The following is a 14,765-nucleotide window of genomic DNA, read 5'->3' on the forward strand; positions in this document are numbered from 1 at the left end:
TTATATCGATATCGGTTATAACGATAGTGCCGCTTATTACGATATTATTTTCATTTCTCTTGCACATTTCTAGTCTTTTTATGTATAATTAGTACCGTTTAGTACGATACCCGGTTGTTACGATAATCCGGTTATTACGGTGCTCCTTTTCATCCCCCGCCGGCCATTTTTGTTGTTTACATCGATATATCCGTTGCGCCATTGGTCAACTTGGTCACGTGTCTTGTTACGTGAGCAGCTCTCCCGAGCAGACGCCATTTTCAGACGGCAGCTCGTGTGTATCAGACGGCTGCTCGTGTGTCTTCAACAATGGACTGTTTTGGATGCCATCAGAGCAATTTCCAAAGCGTGGAGCACGGTGTCGGAAAACACCATCAAGAACTGCTTCCGTCACTGCAAATTTGAAAATCCAGGGTGCAGTGAGGAAACATCTGCAGCTAACGAAGAGGATGACGACAACATTCCTCTTGCAGTGTTGGCTGAAAAGCTAAAAGTCGCCGACATTGCATCGTATGTCGCAGTCGACAAAGACATTGCGACATTCCCAAGCTCATCAGATGCGGATATCGCAGCGGATGTCAAAGCCAAGTATGCCACAGTAGATTCCCGTGATGATGATGATGATGATGACGATGAAGAAGAAGCGACTGAACACCTTTTGCAACTTCGACAAAAACGTTGCAAGGGGTTGCGGACACGCGATCTTTCTTTGAATCCGTAGAAAATGCATCCGGTTTTTTAGAAACGTTAAACAAGATGGAAGTGTTCATATTAAAATATAAAAATGGGAAGCAGAAGAAGATTGATGACTTTTTTAAATAGCTTACATACATACTAATTGCAGTGTTATGTACATGTACTGTTACATGAATGCAAGCGTTTTTTGCAACAATGTTTGTTGTTTTGTCTGCTGAAGAGTCATGATTTTGAAAATGACTGTACATTCCATACTGTGCATTAAAGGGCAACCAACATCACTTTTTGTGTTTCTTGAGTCAGTCAAAAAGCTGTTGTAACGTCACAGCTGCGCGCCGGCATTCTATTCAGACACTCTCGAACGTCACGTAAGTTATGTAAATGTTGCAGTTTTGGTTTTTCATCCATGTACAGTATTTAATTGTGTTGCATCCAGATATCTTTATTGTTTGCAACAATCACTGTTTTTCATATGATTGCACATGCTGGCGTTCGTGGCATCGTGTGAATAGAACTTGACGATTTAGCATTGGTTGGTTGCATTTTTGAAAGGAAATAGTCATTAAAAAGTGTAAAGACGTTTTTATTTTATGCACAACTTTATTTTTCACTTCACTACTGTACAAAAAACATGTTAGATACGCAATCCATGAACCCAATCATAAAATTACATGCCATAACAAAGATGCCGCATTTACGCACCCCCCCACAGTGTCGGATATATCGATAGTCCCGGTTATATCGATATTTTTTCGGATTCCCTTGCGTATCGATATAACGAGACTTTACTGTATTCACATTTTTAATGGTTTCCTATGGGAAATTAATGTTTGGAAGACACACTTTTCGCCGTACACACACTTTCTGGGAACCAATTAAGTTTGTAAGCTGAGGCATCACTGTATTTGTTTCCAACAAAAAGTCTGCAGCATCAGAGCAGAATGGGCGAGTCCAAGAAGGGAAGGGCGGTGCTTGTACAGTAACTGTTTGCAAAAGAACTTGTTCATTTGTTGTTTTCCTTTCTCTGCCATTGGATGTCGTCTACTCACCGCATATCCCATGTGACCCGTAATGTTATAATGACTTTCGGCTTCACGTGATTAGATTTCAAAAAGTTGTTTTGCCTTAGACAAAACAAAGAGCACACTTGTAAAATACTGCCTGTGGGGTGGGGAAAAAAAATCAGATGAAGGAAAAAAAAAATCCTGTGGCTGTGGAGTGACCTTGGGAGTTTTGAGAGGCGCTAATAGGTGAAATGTATTATTATTATTATTATTATTATTATTATTATTATTATTACTGTATCTATTAGCTATCAATTAGCTATCAATTAGCTATCAATTAGCTAGCTTGCTCACTTTCTATCTATTTGAGTTACTTCCGGGTTGAGTGAACGCTGGCGCAAGTGGCTGGCGCTGCTCACCCAAACAAAAACTTATCCTGTGACTGTAAAGTGTCCTTGAGAGTTTTGAAAGGCGCTTGTCAATGAAATGTATTATTATTATTATTATTATTATTATTATTATTATTATTATTATTATTAAATACAACAGTAATAATACTTGTAGGAAGTACGTCACACCAGGTCAGTTAACATGACTGGGCGCGTCTGATTAATTCCAAACAAATTAATTAAATTAATTCCTTATGTGTTTAAACACCTCATTTGGATTTTATTTGTGAAAGAGTCAAATTTGTGTTTGAACGATATATGACAGATATTTCCCTTTTTAACTTCCCGAATGTCTTTGGAGTTATTTTAACGTTCTACCAATAATATGTACATAACAGCAAAGGTCATTTATGTACAAATTGCAAACGGACTTTTTAAACTTTCGTTTTCGGTATAAGTCTGTAATTTCTCCCACGGTATTAGAGCTTCCTCTAGTGGACATAAAATAAACGTCTGTTGCATTACACATTTCAGCAGCACAAAGTATGCTTGCAACTACACTCATGCTAAAAAAACGGCTATTTGCGTGCATAAAATATTTAATGTTCTTATTTTTAATAACAAGGCTGAAGTACAAATTGCTTTCCACAGAGTGTCGACTTTGGGCAACTTTTCCAATTTATGCTCACGCAAAAGAAAAGCATTCATCAATCATTTTTCCGTGTCACGCTTGAGGTGCCTAAGATGACACGTGTGACCTTACTAACGGCTCAATTTATCCTTACCTACTGATAAAAAACTATATGCGTGTGTAATATTTCATTACGCAATTTAATTAACGTTTCAATTGTAAATATTAGTACTTTGAACAAGTTACAACATATTTCTAGCAATAATCAAGTTTGTTCTTTGTTGTAGAGCATTGTTGCTTTTTTTGTTGTGGACAAATTGAATTTGTCCACAGGGAAAAAAAAAAAAATGTGTTATTACGATGTAGAATGTTTATTAAAAAATATGAATGATATTACAGCTAAAAAAACACGGTGAAATAAAACAATTTAACATATTTCAAAATAACCTCTCTCCCGGCAAATTGGCATTTTCGTGTTTATTATGTTTGTTAAAGTCATTATATTCTTTCATGCTGGGTCCGAGAGGACAGTAATTTCATCTGTGCTGTATGCCATGCATATGAGCATATTTGAAAATAAAGATGACTGACTTTGATTTGCTAAAGTATTTAGTCATCAAGGTGAACGAGTTGGTATTCCACAGCTGAGACATCGACATAAACAAGAAATGAAAATTCAGGAGAAGCTCAAAGGGTGCATTTGACATTTATTAATATTTATTAATGCATTGAATTAACAGCAAACATTAATCGTCTCTCAAAGTGACCACTCGAGGGTGAATCATAAACTGGCAGCCGTCCTGACTGAAACCTCAGATAAAATAATTGTTCTGTGCTTCTTAAAACCCTGAAACCAACTGACATTTTATCATCATGTTAGTGTGTGTGAATTGACAGAACACCATCGCTTGTCGAATGGTCACAACTCTGCAACCTTTTCCAAAACACAAGGAATGTAGATGGAAATGGTAGAGTCTCCCTTTGGTGACTGTGACGGCCTCCAGCAAAGTGTTTGGCACTGAGGATAAGCCCAACGTGACCTAATCGGACCAAGGAGGCTGCTATGGCACGACCAATCGCTTTAACCCGCAACTAAAGGCAACCGGTTGAAAAGATTGCCCATTGCGAAGGTTGAAAGCAATGCCAGGATGGATAAAATTAACCTTTTGACATCAAAAATGGAGTAATGGGCAGGCGAAAGATTTTCTTTTAACTCATTCACTGCCATACATGTGCAAAAATGTGTCCACTCCAGTGTCAGGGTTTTTGTCATTTTCATTCGAATTCCAGGACCTACAGAATATTCAGTTTTAAGACTACATAAACATTCAATGCAGCGTAAAAACCTGAGACTCTCTTCTTTCATCAGAAAAAAGTTAATTCCTAAATGATATATGTATGGAGTTATATGAGCTTGAAATGAGGGTGGCTGACCAAAATACAATGCAATACAATAAAAGGAGCGTTGGCGCAGAGCGCCCATGCATATGTGGAACTGCTGCGGCTTGGAATTGAAGCGGATTTGGGACAGGAGATGTGAGACAATCTCTTTGCGTCAATGCATCGATCCTACAGTTGCATGATGTCCCTGATCCACCGGTGAAAAGATGCTTTGATCCTCTCCTCTTTCATCTGGAACTGCTTCATGTCACAAAGACGGTACAGAAAGTGCTTAAAAATGAATGACTCTCTGTGTCTTTGTGTTGTCATGTTATTTGCTATGTAGTTTTTTTTAATGTTCTTTTGACTTCAAGACGGCGCCACGAGAGTGGCTGCCTTACACAGACGTTCTACGTCATATTTTCAATTCCCGAATAAATTCGTGAATGGCAGTGAATGAGTTAATAATAATCTGAGAAGCAAACGAGGTGTTGGTGCAGTTGTGCAAATTTATTTTTCAATTTTGGCAATAAAGATGGACCACCGACGACCTGTTCAAAACTCAACAACAAACGGTGAAACGTACGCCAACATGAAGCAAAAATAGGCAGCAATCTGTGACCGTTAGAACTTTAAAAACAGACTTTCACGGCCAAAAACATGTTTGAATTGGGACGAACATGCCCCCTTTGTTTGTGTTTAGCGTAAAAGCCCTTTGCTTCACAAAGCGCTGACTCCTTTTTGGGACTTTGTTTTCATTCAAAACGCAAATGAAATGCTTTCAGGAACCAATTGGATGTATGGATAATGAATGAAATGTCGATTGGCATGACACAGGTCAAAAAAAAAACCAGAGTGGGAGGGGGAGGCAGATGTGAAACAGACTGAAGAAATTCTTGCGCACGTCATTTTTCGACATTTGGACTCGACTAGAATGATCACATACTGTGCTCACAGAGATCACAACAACATTTCAAACTTTAGAAAAAAAAATCTTTCTCAAACCCTTTAAGAACTGTACAAGGTTATTAAAAAACATTTGTTAGAACATTAAGTTAGAACTCTAGAAAGAAGAAACACAAATGCGTTGTTCCGGGTTGTAGCTCTGTGCAGAGGTGCTTTCGCTCTCCTTCAGATCACTGCGTCACCATCGACGACAATATTCTTACTTTTGAGTAGCATAGAGGCTCCAGAAAACACGGTCGGATTCACATGAAATCACCAGAATTGTGTAAAAGTAGTAGGTATCACCTCACGAACAAGCCATCTGGAAAGTTGAGCCAAGTTTGAAGGCCGGAACGGAGCGAACAGAACATGAAGTCCATCACCTGCAAAGGAGGCCAAGATGGGATGGATTCATCTTGTTCTCTTGTATCTTGGCACAGTCCAGACAGCCAGAAAAACATTGCCGCTCGATCCTTTACTCAGGGGGAGCGACTCTAGGCGGCGCCTTCCTTTGGCGAACACGGACTCTGGGTGGACGAAGAGGTGGACGAAGATGAGGTCGAGCTCTTAATGGAGGTCAAAGTTTTGCTGAACCAAGAATTTTTGGCTGCCTGGATCTCGTTCATCAGGACTCCTCGTTGGTGTTCCAGCTCCTGCGTGACCACAAAAGTGCATACTTTTCAACATGTTGACAGACAGTTAATATTCGGGTTAAGGTCAAAATGACGCACAGTGATACCTCGGCTTACAAACGCTTTAGCTCGCGACGTTTTCGGCTCACGAACATTACATTCGCGATCATATAGTCTTGGTTAACAAACTAGTTTTTGGCAGACGAACCAAACCACGCAGCGCCACAGTGGCTGGCGGACTAGTTTTCCACACCCACTTCCTTTGCGTGCAGACGTGGTTTGTTATCGAGTGGAGTACTTTTGCCATTATGGGACCGAAAAAGTCCCTACCATAAGCTAGTGTTAAGCCGAAAAAGAAAATTACGGTCGAGCAGAAGGAGATCATCGAAAAACACAAACGAGGTGTGCATTTGTGTGACTTAGCGTCCCAGTATCATTACGCTAAGTCGACCATTGCTACCATCCTTAAGAACAAGGAAGCTATCAAGGGTGTTTCTGTGTTATCTCAATGATGGAGAAAAAGAAGTTGCCATATATATGAGGAGAATAAGAAGGTATCATATTTAAAAGTTTCATGCTGTTATATGCTTAGTCAACATGTGTGACTCAAATACACAATTGAAGCACCGGACAACCCGGGGGTCAATCTGAGGTCAATCTGAGGTCAACAGACACAGCTTGTTAAACTTGTCATCTTCATGTAGGAGATCTGGCCTTGGACAAAATTTAGGACTTGGGAAACTCCTTTATCACAGGAATATTTTATGACTTGAAACAGGAAGAGCTCATTAGCAAGGTTACAAATTTATCAGTTCATGGAAAAGACAATGTTTTATTGCTTACAGCTGTTTGTGCTTAGAAAACAAGAGGTGTGGTATACTGATCAAGAAAACTATGTTTTTTGACTAATGTTTCACTTTAATTTGCATATACTCTCAATAAATAGCTTGGCAGAGGGCTGCAGAATTCAGACGTCTGTCATGAATGGCTACGTCTCCTGCCGGCAGTAAAGACACTCTTTCTGGGTTCGAGTCTTTGTCCACAGTGTCCGATCGAACATCTCTGACACTAAACGACGGTCCCAGGCAATAGAAGAGGTTAAAAAACTGTTGATTTGGATTAACGAATAGCAGCTAGTAGGGGACACTGTGACTGAGGATATTAGAAAGATATGAGAAAGCACGGCAACTTCACTCGGATATCAAGAGGCAACTACATCAACGACCATCGCAAAGGTCAATAAAATGACTTTATTATACAGTACAGTTTATTTCTTTAATTACAATAGCACATTTATTCTACATAAAATAAGGTATATTTTGTGGCGCTATTCTACCAAGTGGTTTGGTGTTCATCTGCCGAAAACTTGTCCGCTACTCACCGTGGCGCCGTGTGGTTTGGTTCGTCCGCCGAAAACTAGTTTGTCAGCCGAGACTATATGTTCACGAATTTAATGTTCGTGAGGCCACAAGTTCGCGAGCTGAAGCGTTCGTTAGCGGAGATATCGCTGTATGTGATGTTTATCTTGATCGTTGCCCCGACGGATTGGCGCTGCTCACCTGAATACGACACTTGGCCTCCACCAGCTGCAGTTTGGTCTGTGCCAGCTCCAGTTCCATCTGCCTGAGCTGCTCCTTCAGTCCATCCTTCTCCTCATCCAGCGGTTCCGAGCTTGTGTTGTCATACCCCGGAGACGACACTTGCAGGCACCCCAGGGTGCTGAAAAGATCTCGACAGTGCTCGCAACCGCTGACTTTACTCTGTATAGAAACGCACACAAATTAGAGGGGAACTAAATCATGCAGAATTAAATGTTCTTGCAGGAAAGAACATTTAATGGTGAACGTTTGCATGACAAATTAATGAATAACTAGTTTTCAAATTTGAAGTAAAAAATAATGACTGTTTTTGTGGTTGACATACGACCATTTGAAATTTTGGCATTAAGCATCACGGCACTTAACATGCTTGATTTGCTTTTGCGGGCCGAATAAAATGATGTGGCGGGCCAGATTTGGCCCCCGGGCCTTGACTTTGACACCTGTGTCATAAATAATGACGAAAAGGAAACCATGAAAAATATAGCAGCAAATAAATTGCAGCTAACTTGCATTTGGCGCCTTGTAAATGAAAAGAATCTCACCCTGACAACGTCCAGCTCCTCTTTTGTCGCCGCCTGCTGCTTTTCCAACCTGGTGCTTAGCTGGGAACAGATCTGAATCACAGACCAACAAGTTTAGATAACAGATGAAACTTCAACTTGAGGATGCATTGAAATCCCATATTGTGTTGACGCAACACCTGTGTGAGTCAAACTAAGCCAGAAAGTGCCTTAAGTGATCCAAAGTTTTAGCTGAAGCACAAACAAATTTCTGACCTGTTTGTACTCCGCAATGATGGCTGTGGTTTTCTTGATCTCCAGCTCAGCTTTTTCCAGCTCCCTTCGGAAAACTTCCTTCAGCTGATGGTGTCAACAATCAACAAGGAGGTTAAAAATCATATACAGAAATATGACCGCAGAAAGTAATGCTCTGTTGAAATGAAAGCTTTTGGGGGATAAGACGGGGCAATAGATGGCTCGCTGGCTATCTAGCTAGCCATTTATTGGAAGTGTCTGGCTAGCTAGCTGTCTAGCTAGCCAGCTATTTCGCTGTCTGGCTAGCAAGCTGTCTGGCTATCTAGCTGTCTGGCTATCTAGCTAGCCATCTATTGGAAGTCCAGCTAGCTAGCTCTCAAGCTATGTAGCTAGTGTCTGGCTAGCTAGTTAGCTCGCTGTCTGGCTATCGAGCTGTCTAACTAGCTAGCTATCTCGCCAGCTAGCTGTCTAGCCAGCGACTTGTCAATAGAGGGCTAGCTGGCTATCTAGCTAGCCATCTAGTGGAAGTCTAGCTCGCTAGCTAGCTTGCTATCTAGTCTGGCTAGCTAGCTGTCTAGCCAGCTACCTGTCAATAGAGGGCTAGCTGGCTATCTAGCTAGCCATCTAGTGGAAGTCTAGCTCGCTAGCTAGCTTGCTATCTAGTCTGGCTAGCTAGCTGTCTAGCCAGCTACCTGTCAATAGAGGGCTAGCTGGCTATCTAGCTAGCCATCTAGTGGAAGTCTAGCTCGCTAGCTAGCTTGCTATCTAGTCTGGCTAGCTAGCTGTCTAGCCAGCTACCTGTCAATAGAGGGTTAGCTGGCTATCTAGCTAGCCATCTAGTGGAAGTCTAGCTAGCTAGCTAGCTTGCTATCTAGGCTGGCTAGCTAGCTGTCTGGCTATCTAGCTGTCTAGCTAGCTAGCCCCTTTAGCTAGCTAGCCGTCTAGCCAGCTAGCCATCTAGCCAGCTAGCTGTCTATCTAGCTAGCCATATAGCCAGCTAGCCTAGCCAGCCGGCTCTACTTATACAGTATCCCATAATCTTCTAGCCAGCTAACTGTCTAGCCAGCTAGCTATTGGTTTGCGCTCCACGTTCACACTCAAACCTGGGGACAATTTGGAATGTTCAATCAGACTGCCATGCATGTTTTTGGAACTTGGGAGGAATCCAGAGTACCTGGAGAAAACCCACGCAAGCCTGGGGAGAACATGTAAACCATAGAGAGGGAAGCTACAGCGGGATTTCAACTCGCACTGTGAAGTCGGTGTGCTAACCAGTTAACCACCAGGTCACCCAAGTGCTAACCACTCGACGACCGGGCCGGCTCTACTTATACGGTATCCCATAATCTTCTAAATATGCAAAGTCTGAACAGATGTGTGAACATGCAGCGTGAACATGGCAACGGCCGTTTTTTGGGAGTTCTGTCTAAAAACAGATGAATACTGGCTTTGTGAAGAGCGCCGGTACCTGAGCAGTCTCCTCCTCCTGTCGTCTCTTCTCCTCCTCCGTCTCTACCAGACGCTGCTTTGTGCTGAGCAACTCTTTGTTTAGAACATCGGCCTTGTCTTCTGCCTGAATGCACGCAAACAGACAGCCAAGGTGTATTACACCACGCACGTGCATCTAATTCTGCCACATGACACGGCTACCTTATTGTAGCCAAAATTACCTGGTCAAGGTCATTCCTGAGGGCAATCTTACTGGTGACCAGTTCATGGGCCAAGTCGTCATTTTCTTGTTCTAGCCGCATACTGGCCTCTTGGAGACGGCGGTTCTCCCTCTGTAAACACAAAGCAATACTCAATGACCCATAAACTTGACTTGAAGAAGTCCAAGATGGCTCCCGAGTAGGCATCCGTCAACAAGTGCTGTCACGGGCCTTGCTTTTTTTGTTGTTTTTATGTTTTCCTTTGTCACTTTGTGTTGTTGTGCGTCGTGCTGAACAGATATGAACCCATATCTATCAGCATTTATCAGCATTTTTGGCCACGACATCCATCAAGGAGGAGACTGCGCTGAGCGGTTGCGGATGCATGGATTGAGGAGCCCGCGATGAGAAGAAAGGAGCGTCAGCGCGGAGCGCCAATCCGCATGTGGAGCTGCTGCGCCTTGGAATTGAAGCGGATTTAAATGGGGCAGGAGATGTGAGTTAATCTCTTTTCGTCAATGGATGCTACAGCTGCGTGTTTGCTTTCAACATTTAGCTTGTAGCAGACGTGCACATTCCACCGTGACATCCCTGATCCACTGGTGAAAAGGACGCTTTGATCCTCTCCTCTTTCATCGTGAACTGCTTCATGCGAGAAAGACGGGTGCAGTAAATGCTTATGGTTGAATGACTGTCTGTGTCTTTTGTATTGTAACATTATTTGTTTTTTGTTTTTACTTAAGATGGCGCCGTGAGAGTGACTGCCTTTCCAGCTGCTTCTGTAGTTGTTTTTCTACTTCTTCCTTTCCTTTCAAGTCAAAAGTCAAAGTCAGCTTTATTGTCAAATATGCTAATATGTATGACAAACAGCTCTTCCTTTCATAACTTTGCTGCTGTGAAATGTAAATTTCTCAACTGCGAGACTAATAAAGGCTAATCCAATCCAATCCAATACAATAGACAGATGATAAATGGCCCAAACGGACAACAAACATCTCATACTCCTCGATTTCCTTCTTTTACATGTCTTTCGCTTGTTGCCATGAAAAAATACACATCCCCCTAAAAATTACATTCATATGAAAAAAATAGCATGACTATTGTCACCAATCACTGGAATCTCATGACTCCCTTAAAAAGTATTTCACGTGACACTGTTAATTTAATAAAGACGCAACCACGTGATACAGACATTTTTTTTTTCATACAACAGCAATATCTTTTATCTCTGGTTTACAACCCCAATCCAAAACAAAGTACACATATGTATAAATGAGCATGGATGACGTATATTCATTGCATTATTTTATCTAACGAGATGAAAACTTGCTGAAAGGAAGAGAGGCTGTTTGAATGTCACTCTTGTTATCCAATTTGGTACTTCCTCTCAGTAACAAGCTTAATTACAATAATTACAGTAATGTCCGGTGGGTAGACTCTACTACTGCAAATGGCCACGCATGACGTTCTTATCTCTTCCAATACCGTATTTAGACTTCCTCTGATGTTGTACATTTACATTCGGGAAATGGAGGCTCAAATCACATTCATGTTCTCATAAAAATATAAATTAGTTTGTCTTATCTTCTCACAATAAATCCTTTAGAAGGAGCAGAAAGATCTTACCCCGATCTGCAATCCAAGGTCCTGCTATCAAGGCTGCGGCACCACAGACTAAATTTCAACACATGATCCACATGAGATAGGAGTTTCCTTTCTCTTGCCAGCAACTTGCAGATTCCCTCTCTTACTTCCTACTCTGACTTTTGTCACTCTTATGAAGTAAAATATGACACAAAGTAACAAGACAGTTAGTAAACCACAGAACAATGGGAGCAATGTATGTATGCCCTCTCAAAAACTGCGGTCGTCACCAAAAAGGAAGTTCTTAGCCTGATATAGCCTCCCGATGGACGGAAGAGGAAACGACTGTCACGACTGTCACGACAAGTTCTTATCAAAAGTAAACGTTTCCTTCCTCCTTTTCAAAAGTTGTAGCTTGTAGTTTCGACTACAACGAGGTTAAGTGCCCAACTCATGTATTCAACAATTCTCTTTGGATTCATTGATGATGATACTAGTGCAGCATGTTCGACCGGAAACAAATTCCTTGTGTGTTCTACATACTTGGCAATAAAGATGATTCTGATTCTGATTAAAGGACAACCGACGTCTCCGGACAAGTTGTGTCCATAATTTGTAAAATGACTTCATATGACTTCTACTGACCGTATTTTACAAAGATTCCACTGCATATTGCTATATTTTACGCTTTAAGACTCACACTGATTATTCAGGAAGTCTTGTTTTTGAGTTGGTGACGAGTCCGTACGTGACGTCACTGAAGGAACGCCCCTGACCGAAAAAAATACACATTGTAGTATATTATATGTTATTATTATTGTAGTAAATTGTAGTATTGAAATATAAGGAATATAAGATACACTGAACTGAAAGGTGTGTGTGTGTCCGTCCATTTATCAGGTCTACCTGGTAGCGGTCGTGTGTGAATTATTTAAATACATTTAAGTACAATGACATTTAGTCCCCATCACACACGGAAAATCGATTTTTCTGAAGTCCCCATATGACACGGTCCAAACATGACTTCATAAAATCTTATATTTAAAGGTGTTTATAAGCTGACAAAGCCACCATGTGCATCCCTGATTTTCTTAAATAGCTGTAAGTCGTTTGGAAAGTGTAGTCCACGTAAGTGATGATCCGAAAAATTGGTCCCCAGAAAACATGAAAATGCATATGCGTGTGTATATTTGTACCTGGTATCGGTCAATAGGGTCCTCTTGTTGAAGCTGGCTCTCTCTCAGCGTCTGATATTCTTTCTCAAATTTCTTAAGCTTCTTGGATGGTACCTATAAACACAAAATGCAAAATCAATGCACTGTGCACTGTGAGACAAAGATGGAGTTGTTTAATTTGGCCTTTCGGGGATGCTCTTTTTATGATAAAACCATATTACTCGCTAGTTTCCATTAGCCTGTTGGAATAGAATTTTCAGTTTGTGACCAGTCACAAGAAAAAATAACGTCCCAGTGATTGATCCAATAAAAACAACACATAGTCTGAACCAAATTAACTGTCACACCTAAACAGTGTCTGTTACGTCGACAAAGTTGTGGTGCTGTGGTTTTTGTTGCTCAGCTTCTAGCCTTCACTGTTGCAAAATCAACGGAAACCATTTGAAATAACGTGAGAATAAAGCAAGGACACAATAACGTTCCAAAAAAGATTATTTCATATATTTCTGTGTATTTTTTCGAGCTGTATAAAATGAGTATTTGAAACTGTTTGAGCATTTTTGTGATGAAAACACAAGTCGCAAACATTGTGTTCGGGTAAGATCCAGAGTATGTTGACCTAGAAAGCAGAATTCTGCCTTCAAATTGATTCCCAAATTATGATCGGCCCTGAAATAATAAAAACAAATGATTGACTTCCAAATTGTCTGACAAAAATGATACATGAAAAAAAATATGTGACAACACTCAAGACTCACTGATATTCTGTGTGTGTCTGTTCCAAGCAGGTGATAATTTGATCTCCCCTGTGTGGAAACAATATTGCCATAGTGCCAACTGTTCCATTGGGGGATTGAGCTCATGTGTGATGCCGAGTTGTGGCTTGTTTGTGTTATTAATACAAGCACATGTCTCACTGGGCGCTTTGAGTTCAATTTCCAATTTCATTTTCCTATTCAAATTCAATTTAAACCTGAATTCCATTTTCCAGCAATCTGCACCTGGAATAACAATAAAAACTTGAGCACTTTGTTGCCATTTTATTTAAATGTGCAGCCAGTATATATTTTGTTTGTTCAATCCAAGTTATTTAATATGGTCATCTTTATGATAATGGATTAGACTTTCCAACTAAAAAGTTATAATTGGGGGGGGGGGGGGGGAGCAACATTATCTGGTTTAATGTCACACAAAAAATCAACTAAAACGCAGGTTGTCTATTATGTAATATCACCTGAACCTATCACATTGCTTGTTCTGTAGCCACAAAGGGACATAAGTCTTCTAGTGCCGGTCCCAAGCCTGGATAAATACACAGGTTTATGTCAGGAAGGGCATCCGACGTAAAAGCTTGGCCAAAACGAGCATGCGGATCAAACCTCCGAAGATGGAGGACACTGATTTGCTGTGGCGACCCTTTGAAGGGAAAAGCCGAAAGGAAAAGAAGAAGAAGACTTGAACCTATCACACTGGGTCTGTGTTAGGCGGGCAACCCTAGGCCTTCAGTAGTACTACGTCAGAATCAATCCCCAGCTGTGAGTGAGGTGTGATTTAATACAAGTCCACGAGAGGGTGCCCTTGGCCAGGAAATAACTTGTGACTTGTGACTTGAAGAAACTTAAGAAATACTGTCATTAAACTATTTGAATTTTTATTATGAACATGTGGATTCATGATAACCGCATACCATTTCAATATTATTCGATATTTTTGCTAGTCCGACCTTTCTTAATGATGACCATTTTTTTCCATCCTAAACCGCTATTAAATTAACACACCGATATATTTGCTTATGCAGCTCGCCACAGATACAGTGTGCTAGCTCCACCCAGTATGCTCTTATCACATAGTGGCTAGTGATACTATGATTGGCTAGTGACTAGCCATTCATGTGACTAGCCAATCATAGTTTGCGAAAACTCTGACGTTTCCAGTGCGTTCCAGCAGGCCTTGGATTGCCAACTTGAACTCTGATTGGTTAATGCAACAGTTTCATCGCCATTGATTTTTTTAGGATCCAGGGTCTGCAGAACCGATTGTGAAGGCGTCCAGGTAGAGTTCTAACAAATGATGGCTGAAATGTGATTGGTTGAATGCTTAAATACGAAAACACACAACTGGAAGCAGCGCAACAGGGGAAAAGTAATGAAAGGAAGTTGAAAGGAAGACATGTTTAAGGCAGAACCTCGAAAAACAGTCTCACTTCAAAACAGCTTGGATGTTACTGTGCTAAATCTGCACTTTGCACCCAGGGAGCCCTTTTTCTGACAATGACGAGTACAAACAGACATCAAACAAAGACCAAATTCAATGCCCTGAATGTG

The 14,765-nt window shown here is 41.0% G+C and overlaps 2 protein-coding genes across 4 annotated transcripts in view; one reads left to right on the top strand and one right to left on the bottom strand.

Moving 5' to 3' along the window:
* The window catches only part of tmem38a (transmembrane protein 38A), a 211,604-nt gene that overhangs the window by 148,282 nt on the left and 48,557 nt on the right, over positions 1 to 14,765 (top strand). The window lies entirely within an intron of this gene.
* rabgap1l (RAB GTPase activating protein 1-like) overlaps positions 3,421 to 14,765 on the bottom strand; it is a 132,309-nt gene continuing 120,964 nt past the window's right edge. For all 3 annotated transcript variants that reach the window (XM_089000307.1, XM_089000308.1, XM_089000309.1), the window contains 7 exons: positions 12,463 to 12,555; positions 9,704 to 9,814; positions 9,502 to 9,606; positions 8,055 to 8,138; positions 7,821 to 7,892; positions 7,237 to 7,437; positions 3,421 to 5,698 (listed from right to left, as the gene is read on the bottom strand). In XM_089000307.1, the coding sequence (XP_088856433.1) occupies positions 5,540 to 5,698; positions 7,237 to 7,437; positions 7,821 to 7,892; positions 8,055 to 8,138; positions 9,502 to 9,606; positions 9,704 to 9,814; positions 12,463 to 12,555 (825 nt within the window). In that variant the 3' untranslated portion in view covers positions 3,421 to 5,539. The remainder of the gene's footprint in view (positions 5,699 to 7,236; positions 7,438 to 7,820; positions 7,893 to 8,054; positions 8,139 to 9,501; positions 9,607 to 9,703; positions 9,815 to 12,462; positions 12,556 to 14,765) is intronic.

This window comes from Hippocampus bargibanti, linkage group LG07, assembly GCF_051943395.1.
Source record: "Hippocampus bargibanti isolate YZ-2025 linkage group LG07, ASM5194339v1, whole genome shotgun sequence".
In the NCBI taxonomy this organism is placed as follows: domain Eukaryota; kingdom Metazoa; phylum Chordata; class Actinopteri; order Syngnathiformes; family Syngnathidae; genus Hippocampus; species Hippocampus bargibanti.